Source organism: Aptenodytes forsteri, unplaced genomic scaffold (assembly GCF_000699145.1).
Source record: "Aptenodytes forsteri isolate BGI_AS27 unplaced genomic scaffold, ASM69914v1 Scaffold62, whole genome shotgun sequence".
Taxonomy (NCBI): Eukaryota; Metazoa; Chordata; class Aves; order Sphenisciformes; family Spheniscidae; genus Aptenodytes; species Aptenodytes forsteri.
Window position 1 is genome coordinate 2,000,873 of NW_008794595.1, and position 9,711 is coordinate 2,010,583.

The window sequence follows — 9,711 nt, forward strand, 5'->3', positions numbered from 1 at the left end:
CTCCACAAGACTACTTTTTAACACATTCCTAAAGGTCCAACTGCAAATCAATAGACATTAATCAGTACAGAGACACTCACTCCCATACACAACAGGCACAGAGCCTATGCTGCACTTAAATCCTACTCTGAGAATTTAAAGTAAGTGCTATTTTCAGTATTTCAACAATGCTGATTTCTGCACAGTAATGCATTTCACCCACAGTGAAAAGCTGTCACATTGCTGCATATCTATTAAATAAAAGCATTATAATTAGGTCAGCTACTGGGTAAAGGAGACAATAACCACTTTAACAAAGCACTGTTACAGCCCTTATAGGTCCTTGTCTGAAAAGAAAGTCTCTTCTTTCCTTTGTTGTCCCCCCAACATACATTTTCCACAAATATCTCAGCAATTGCCAATCCAATTATACAACAACAGGAGACGATTACTGTGTGACAGTGTTCTAATTCACAGACATAACCTTTCTTCTACGTTTATATTTTATTGGGGATATTTTCCTGGGGGGTAGAGATGCCCTTCACTCACCACCAGGGACAGACGGATCTAAAAATAATTTTGCTTGGTTCTAATCGATAACATCATGTTGGCAAACCTCTTCCGAAGACACATGAAAGCAAGGTAACCTATTCCCGCCAGCATGCTGACCAGCAGGGTGGTGCCGAGAACCCTGGGCGCCCTTTTCTTGGCCACGCGGAACGCCGTTGGCAAAACGGCCGAGATTAATATATTGTTGACGTGTCCTAAAACTTTGTAAAATGCTTTTCTCTTCAGGACACGCTCATAATAGGCTTCCAAGTTGGGCCGCTTTCCGTTTCCCCAGTTTCTTCTTGCTAATCCCAGAAACTTCAGGCGATGCAATGTGACGGCAAGCGATACATCTGCCAGACTGAAGAAATCACCACAGAGCCAAGGCTGATTTTCATCTTCTAAGCAGAGATAAAACATAAAGAATTAGGAGCTAATGGAATACATGGGCTCCATGGGCTAACATTTAGTTTAGTCCTATTTCAAAATGCTGTTAATAAATACCACCAACACTTCAGCTAAGATATGACTTTAATCAATGAACATTTTACTAATCCCTGTCCATTCTTCACACAATATTGTAAAGTCTTAGGCTCAGCAGCCTGGCTTACATTTGTTAACAAAAAAAGAGCCACATTTCAGGTTCATAAATTAAAACCCACAGTAAACACTTATTTTCCTCAACTACATTTCTCAAATCTGGATTAAATTAAACAGGAGTGGAAAGGAGGAAGGCAGTTTAGCTTTTACTGAAAAGCTACCACTTGTCTGAAGAATTTATCATCTTGTCTGTGTCACTCAGCTCTATGGCATTCACTCAATAACTGCTAATTTGCTGGAGACTTTCAAGTCAAAAAGAAACAGATCAGATGACTGACCTGCACCAAACACACCAGCTCAGCGAGAAGACAGACTTTGTCTACCCATCCTTCCTTTGTGCCTCCTAGACCACAAACCATGGGGTTTTTACATTGAGAAGTTTGAGAAGCAATGGATATTCACACTGCCCACCATTAGTCAGCAGCACAGATGGAGACCCCAGGCTCCCTCTCCAGTCAAAGGAAAAGGGTGAATCTTCCGGGGATGGCTCAGAGCAGGCACTGCCAGGCAGCATCACACCTCTAAGTTCAGTGATCGGAACCACCACCACCTAAAAGGGCTGACCTGTACTGACTACACTGAGAGCTTTTGAAACCCAGGATATGAAATTTGGTAGTTAGCATAGCTGCCAGCATGAGTACTCTGCTCTAGCCTAGATCTCAAACAGTACTATGCTGTTCCCTCCTCATTTGCAACCTTTTGCAGTTCTTCTCACACAACAGGCACACAAAAGCGCTGGCATGAACATTCAGTAGCACCTCTGTGGAAACAGAGAAATTTTGCAATGTCCCTTTCAACTCATTTGCCACCAGAGGAAAGCAACAGTTTGGCACACCAGCGGTACCAGTCCATTTCAACCGGTTATGCAGGTCTGGAAGAAAGGCCTCGGCAGAGAACGAGTATATCCTATGTTGCTGAAAGGATACTTGGGGATTCATTAAGTAAATAAGATGATGGAAAGGAAGACCACAGAAGCTAACCTGTGTGAAAGAAAGACGCCTGCAGTGGCAGCAGCAGTAAGTGAATGAGGGATTTGAGCAGTAGCAAGAGAAGCAGAAGTTCAGATGTTGACCAGGACCTGGAGAAGCATTGCTCACAAACCTCAAAAATGTGAATACCTCAGACAAAATTCCAAGAGGCAGGTAATAGCCATGTTTTACTAAATCCTGCGATCCTGGTGGTTTTCGTAAGTTCATCAACATTGTATCAGTTGACTCCTTGGAAAGGCTATCTAGCAGAGAAAGCAAACAGGCTGCTGGAAATGGTGACAGACTTGGTTTGCTGAACAAAATCCTACCATCCTTTGTGAGTTAAAGCATTTTCTGTGACTCTTTCGCTGTTGAGTCAGTAGAAAATTTAACCTAGATTTTCAATCGCTGGTTCAAATCTACTGTCTTGATAGTAACTGATAATTCATAGAATCATAGAATCATTAAGGTTGGAAAAGACCTCCAAGATCATTGAGTCCAACCATCGACCCAACACCACCATGCCCACTAAACCATGTCCCTAAGCACCTCATCTACACATCTTCTAAATACCTCCAGGGATGGGGACTCAACCACTTCCCTGGGCAGCCTCTTCCAATGTTTAACCACTCTTTCAGTAAAGAAATTTTTCCTCACGTCCAATCTCAACCTCCCCTGGCGCAACTTGAGGCTGTTTCCTCTCATCCTATCGCTAGTTACTTGGGAGAAGAGACCGACACCCACCTCAGGTGGGATTATTACAACAGCTATTTATAGAGCCAAATGCAAAGAGTTATTGATTTGAGCAGATGCAGTTGATATTGACTGGCGCTTCATGCAGCTCCCAGTGAAGTCAGAGGAAGGATTCCTATTAGCACCACTGGGAGTTGGACCAGACTCTGAATAAGCAGAAGACTAATCCCATTTAAACAAAATTCAACTCTCATTTGGGTGGATGGCAGGTAAACATCACTGCTTTCCAAGAGGGTGGGGGAGGAGGGTTGCTTAATGATTAGAGCACTTATCCAGATTGCTAATTCTGCATATACCACAAATATCAGCACAATATTTACACAAGATTGTAATAAACCTGTGTTAAACATTAAGGTCGTGATCATTATAGTGAACTGAGGCCTACAACTACAACATCAAGAATAACACTCTGTAGTTAAGGTTTTTCTTATTTTGTTGATAAAATACTGCAAAATTGTGCAGCTAATTATACTCACTATGCTGAAAATGTGATCAAGCACTCTCATAAGACAGTGAGAACTGAATGACAGCAGCAGTAAACTAAACTAGTATTTAAAACAGTATTGATCCCTTCTGTGATGTTAGATCAGTATATCCTAAAAGTATCAAATTGGATACATTAAAACCAGTTCTATAATAGTGCTGTCAACAAGTTTACTCAGTCTCCCCAAACATAAGCATCAACAGGATTTAGCAAGAATAATTCCTTACCTGGTGTTTCCTCATTTCGCCGCTGCAATTCAGTCTCAACCTGATCCAAAACTTTTTCCAGTTCATCCAATATTTTCTTTAGGTATTTTATATTATCATGATCCAGCAGTTTAGACTAAATATATATACAGGTTAGCATTTTAATCATTGTACAGAGTTTATACTTTTATCAGAGAAACTTTTACTTAGATACTACAGTGCTTATTCATAAAATGCGATTATTTTCTCCACATAGTCAGCTGGATACCATTTGGATACTGGTGACAATTCACATAACAGAAGAAAAACATTAGAGATGCTAGACATCAAGGTTTGCCTCACCCTGCAGGGTGCTCAACAGCCCAACACCAGCACAGATGTGTGTCCTTTGGAGTCAGTGGGACCAGTCCAATACTTCAGCACACACTTGAAGTGTGTAGCTGATCTGGGGGACAGACTGCTTCATGCCTTGTAGGGTTAAACCACTGCATGACATTACTGGTAATGACAGGTGAAACAAATGTTTACATCGTGGCAGAAAAAACCTGACACTAACAAGCTCGTAATAAACGGGGGAATACAAAGAGTTTTCTTACTTTAAGGCGCTTCTGTTTTGCTATATAGGCATCTTGAAGGTCTGGATTTTCTTCCGCAAGTTTCTTCAACTCTGATTCTGTGTTACTTATTTGGCCTGATACAAAAAACCAAAGGAATGACATTAGATATCCAAACGTACCCATAACGTAACCCACAGGAACTAATCAATAGCTTGTGTACCAATACCACAGCAAAGAAATGGGAAGTGGTACTTCAATGAAGCATCACCACCAAGTTGGGATTCAAAACCACCATGTTTTGGAAAACTTAACTGCTGCATAAATTGACCCCACCACACCTTCTTCTCATCAGTTTGCAAAGAACTCTATAAATTGGTGATCTGCCAGGCAAGAATGAGGAATTCTTGTTAATATTTTTCTCTTATTCAGATAAAACCATTTTGCTGCCAAAAACTGTGCTAAATCCATGAAATTCTACTACAAATATCTTAGGACTCCAATGTTTTTGTACCTCAGTTCCTGGGTTCCTAACACACTTTTCATGCTGTGAAAGCGCAGACAGGCCCATAATGAGATTTTCTGTAGGTCACTGTAGGTCACATGCATAATTCCACAACAAAAGCCTAAATACCACTGAATATGGAACGAAGGTGTTTTCAGTTAGCTAAAATGTGACACCAAAATCTGTGATCCCTTTTGGAAATGTTCATTACAGAGTATATGGATGTTCTAGAAAAAGATTCATTACATGACTTAAAGAAGGAATGATGTGAAAAATTTGAGATAATTTTACTGATTTCTACTACATGTGTATAGATAGCCTTTTCTGTCCTTAAAATGGGGCTTTGCTTGAAAATGCCATACTTACAGACCTAGAATACCAAAAGATAGTGAATAATAAGTTATCTTCTAAAAATAAATATTTCTAGTAATAATCTGAGAAGAAAAGAATAGTTATAGGGCATGAATCACCTCTCACTTGTACTTGATAATTAAGATTAGTTTGAATTAAGTCTTATAAATTAAACTGATAAAAAATTCTTGCTAGAGAATAATGAATTCACTGTTTTATATATTCTTTGTTTCAACCTGACGTGACTGTGAAAGCCATCTTCCAACATAGTATATGAAGAAATTGAAGGATGTTATCACACAACTAAAATCTTACATATGCAATTAATTACTTAATTGGATTTGGTATGCATAAACATAATACATAACTGGCTGGCGGCTTATGATATCTAGCAGGCTGAAAAAGATCAGCTTTTCAAAGCTGAAAACTAAACCATCCGGGAGAAGTTTGAACAAGCAAAGGAATTGTTTAGGAACATCCATGAGCTATTCAAAAAAATGCCTCAAATCAAGAAAGCAGGCTATGCTTTAAGTATAAAAAGATAAGAAAATATCCCAATTTAGACAAGTAGTAATTTTAGCTCTACCAATATGAACATGTGTGTGTAAACTGACAGCAATTTATACCAACTAGAAGCTAGAGGGGAAGAATACATACAGTCAGCAGAACACAAGACAACATTGTAAAGTGAACCGTAACAAATGCACTGACTACTATTACTGTGTGAAAACAGAAAAAATATCAATAATGCCTACGAGTAAAGTACAATTGTTCAATAAACAGTCAGCATCCACATTTGGGGGGAAAAAAAAGAAACAAAAAACAGACAGTACACTGATACAAGAGAATAATTCATGTTAATTCAGTAAAAAAAAGAATGCTAATTACTCTTCCTGAAATTACCCATTCTAAAATCTCTCCAGATACTTTTTTACAAAAAATTTATTTTTAACCATTGATCATTGGACCAGCAACACTGACTTCTAAATACTTTGCAATGCTCAAGAAGTTTCCAGCAGACAGAAAGAAAACAAATTCTGCTCTGATGTTTTATAAAGGATAACGCATGCAACTGTAAAGAAAACTAACTGCCTGACTTCACTTCTGACAACACAACGGCGTGGCTAATATGAGAACTGACTTGCCAAAAATTTTAAGGAGTAGGATAACACAGTTTGTTGGAAACAGAACTTCTCAAAGTAACACAGTATCAGCTTTTATGATATTATGAATTTGTTAATAGTATAGTTGTATTACATTTCAAAGTCTCTGCAGTATTTGACTTTGTTCTACGGAGCATTCTAAAATACCATACAAAAAAATCAACACGATACAAAGCACTGACTGACAAAAAAAAAAATCAGAGATCTCAGAACATAACTGTAAACAGGGAATTGTCATCCAGCCGTGTTCTCGGGATTGGATCCTTGTCCTAGAACTATTTAGTTCTTTCGTAATACTTAGAAGGAAACATAAAAGCATTAATTAAAGTTTGCCACGGTACAAAGACTAGAAGGGACATAAATCAAGAAAAAACATGGCACTGATACCCAGTGGTCTGGACTGGTTGATAAACTGGCCCTAAGCAACCAACTGATGTTTCAACACAGTCCAATGTAAAATATAAATTGAAGCAAAAGATACAGGCCATGTTTCCTGGCGAGAGGACTCTAAGTTTGCAAGCAGTTCTGAAAAGCTAGACTGAGGTCATGATCCACGACCAGCTGAACGAGGATTCCCAGTGCAGTTCTGTGCCTGAAAGTAATGCTGGAGTCTTTGGACATACACACAGGGAAAAAACCAAGACTAAAGAATTAAATATTTATCTCCCTATCTGATACCAAAGTGGAAAGAAAAAAAAAGAGCTATGAGAACTGAAAGATTATTTGCCAAGGATTTTTCTGAATATCACTGAACGTTGTTTAAACTAAGTATTTCTGCAAACTACTGGATTTGAAACAGGAGTTCATTTCAGGAGGTTCTCTGTTATAACGGGGACTGTGCAACATAATCTACAGTTATTTCCTCTGCCCTTAATGTATTTTTTCATGGGAAACTGGTATGTATATAAAAATCCATCAGGTAAAATACCGATCCCAAGGAAGTCAAAGAACATTTTACCATTGATTCTATCAGACCACCGTTTGTTTTTTTTTCTCCCTACCCCCAGCACCAAGTGGACACTAGTACATTCCTCAGACAAAAAGGGCCTTATAATATATTAGATAAACAGACTGTTTCATTGAGGCTAATCTGCATTTGCACCACTTTGAGAGGAAAGCAATTGCTTTAATTTAATAGGTAAACTTATTACAAGTTTACAGTCACAAAAAAATGGGTTTCCTTCAGTGTGGTGGTTCGATGTGAGCAGTAATAGAGCTGTTCCCTATAAATTGCTTTATAAGCATAAGCAGCAAGATCAGAAAATAAAATACTCACAGCTGTCACAGCTGCCATTTTCTGTTATGCACAAGAAGCACATTTTCAATCATTAGGAAAATTAATTCCACAGACAGCTCAAAAATGACACTTCCTCTTTCCCATTTTCAAATCATAACAGACTACAAAATCAATAAAAAGTATACACGCAAATTATCAAGGACTGCAACTAAAATTGGAAATCTGTGCTCAATATATTCTGCTCAAGGTGCACTGAAGACACAAGATGAATGTAATGCAACATCCTATTAACTGATAAGCATTCAGAGCTGTACCAGTACATACTACGAATTCTGCTGGTAGCATAGGCTGGAATCATGGAGTCCACCGTTAACTCGGGGTGCAGGATGCAGCCATGCGTGTAGGCATCCATAGGCAAGGAGTCTAAAAGCTCTCTATAGTGTTGCACCCTTGGATAATACATGCTCCCTTCTTCTGGCATTAATCTTGGTACTTCCTCTGCAACATAAAGTTAAAAATGAAGTTAAGAAAAGAAGAACCATGTAATTGACCAAAAGCAGTATTTCCAAAGTTACTTCGGTTACATCCAACCGGCACAGATGGCACAGCCACAGTTAAGAAAGATTCACTTGTTCCCCACCGTAACTCAATAATGTTATCACAGCTCACAGAAACGCATATACACGTACTTCATTTTAAAACGTTTGAATAATTCCAATTCCTATGCAGCAACCCACATAAACACGTATTTAAGAGGCCTTCAAATCAGAAAACTGGATTCAGCATCTATTTTGTACTTCTAGGAATGGGCGACCATGGCACACAACCCTTTAGCCCTCTCACAGTAGGGCACAACTGAAGTTCTAGTAAGTTGTTACGGCTGAAACATTACTGCAGCTGCAATGCTGCAAAAATTATAGTACAGGAATCCTACTCAAAGCATGATGAGAAGTATTCCTGCACACCACTGAGTTTTACCCTGCCCTTGATGTACCTGGCCCCTCATTTGATGAAAACGCCAGCATTAAATACATATTATGTTCACGCAACAATGAAGTTTTCTTCATGCCTTAGAAACGGCAGCGCTAAACCCCTGAAACACAAAATGCTGCCTCTTCACACCTAAAAAAATACAACTCTGCATTTCCTTCAAAAATTGAGGCAGTCTGTTTTCTGGCAATACAGACACAAACAATTTCAAAAGCCTGCACGCGATCACTTCTGAGTTCTTTCTTCCTACTTCTTTACCTCTTCGCTCCATTTTGGCTCCAAAAATAATTTACTCATTCTAATTCCTTTTCTCCACCCACGATTATTCTGGAATTAAGCATCTATCTTTTTTTTCTCACAGAGAAGCAGGACCTGCCCAACAACAGCAATTGTGCAGCTCTCTGTTCAAAACATTATTTTTCACGGCAGTCTTACCACAGGGTTAGCACAGCGCGGTGCTGCCATTACTGAACTGATTTCTCCATCCTTCCTGAAGGGGTGAGGAAGACAGTGGTAGGTTTTCACTCACAGCTACTTGTAAAGGTGCTGGAAGGCCCTCAGTTCATTTTAAAGGAACGTGTTTTTACCCCATACCACCAACTATTAGGAGAGCCCATTTACTCGTGAGACTATAAATATTTTCTGGTCCTGAACGAACCAGCACGTAGCGATACGGAGCTGACCACAACACCACTGCACGCGACAGGTACGTGGGGAAGGATTTCACACCGAAACGCCTAAGGGATTACCATCTACAAAGGTCGCTTCAAGGTAATCGATAATCTGCGTTGCCTCACAAATGATGTTTTCCCCATGGATCAGGACAGGTACTTCTCCAGAGGAATTTAAGCGCATGAACCATGGTTCGTTGTGCTCGCTCAGCGGCAGGTTTACATCGTGCTCTTCGCACTTCAGGGCTTTTTCGGCTATTGCCAAGCGCACCTGCAACGGTATCATCCCTGAACGAAACGTAGCGATACGGAGCTGACCACAACACCGCTGCACATGACGGGTACGTGGGGAAGGATTTCACACCGAAACGCCTAAGGGATTACCATCTACAAAGGTCGCTTCAAGGTAATCGATAATCTGCGTTGCCTCACAAATGATGTTTTCCCCATGGATCAGGACAGGTACTTCTCCAGAGGAATTTAAGCGCATGAACCATGGTTCGTTGTGCTCGCTCAGCGGCAGGTTTACATCGTGCTCTTCGCACTTCAGGGCTTTTTCGGCTATTGCCAAGCGCACCTGCAACGGTATCATCGGGGTTACCCCAGGAGAAGGACTCCCCGGACAGCTGTCCCCGGTCTGCGGAGCCGGCCCGGTCCGGCCCCGGCTCCCCGGCCCGGCCCTGCCTCGGGTGCAGGCCACC

At 40.2% G+C, this 9,711-nt stretch overlaps 1 protein-coding gene across 1 annotated transcript; it reads right to left on the reverse strand.

The window, feature by feature from the left end:
• Positions 1–546: 546 nt before the first annotated feature.
• On the reverse strand, positions 547–9,262 carry GDAP1 (ganglioside induced differentiation associated protein 1). The gene is made up of 5 exons (XM_009272638.2): positions 9,089–9,262; positions 7,674–7,847; positions 4,136–4,230; positions 3,561–3,675; positions 547–929 (listed from the first exon to the last, which is right to left on the reverse strand). Exons 1-5 carry the CDS (start codon positions 9,192–9,194, stop codon positions 547–549), a joined length of 873 nt encoding a protein of 290 aa, XP_009270913.1. The 5' UTR covers positions 9,195–9,262.
• Between the last annotated feature and the right edge of the window lie 449 nt (positions 9,263–9,711).

What these genes read in the sequence shown, in the direction of transcription:
- GDAP1 (XM_009272638.2), bottom strand. Translation starts at nt 9,194, where the DNA reads ATGCGCTTAAATTCCTCTGGAGAAGTACCTGTCCTGATCCATGGGGAA. An exon ending in TGAAGCGACCTTTGTAGATG is followed by an intron (nt 7,848 to 9,088) that starts GTAATCCCTTAG and finishes TTTATGTTGCAG; the next exon opens with AGGAAGTACCAAGATTAATG. An exon ending in CAAAACAGAAGCGCCTTAAA is followed by an intron (nt 3,676 to 4,135) that starts GTAAGAAAACTC and finishes ATATATATTTAG; the next exon opens with TCTAAACTGCTGGATCATGA.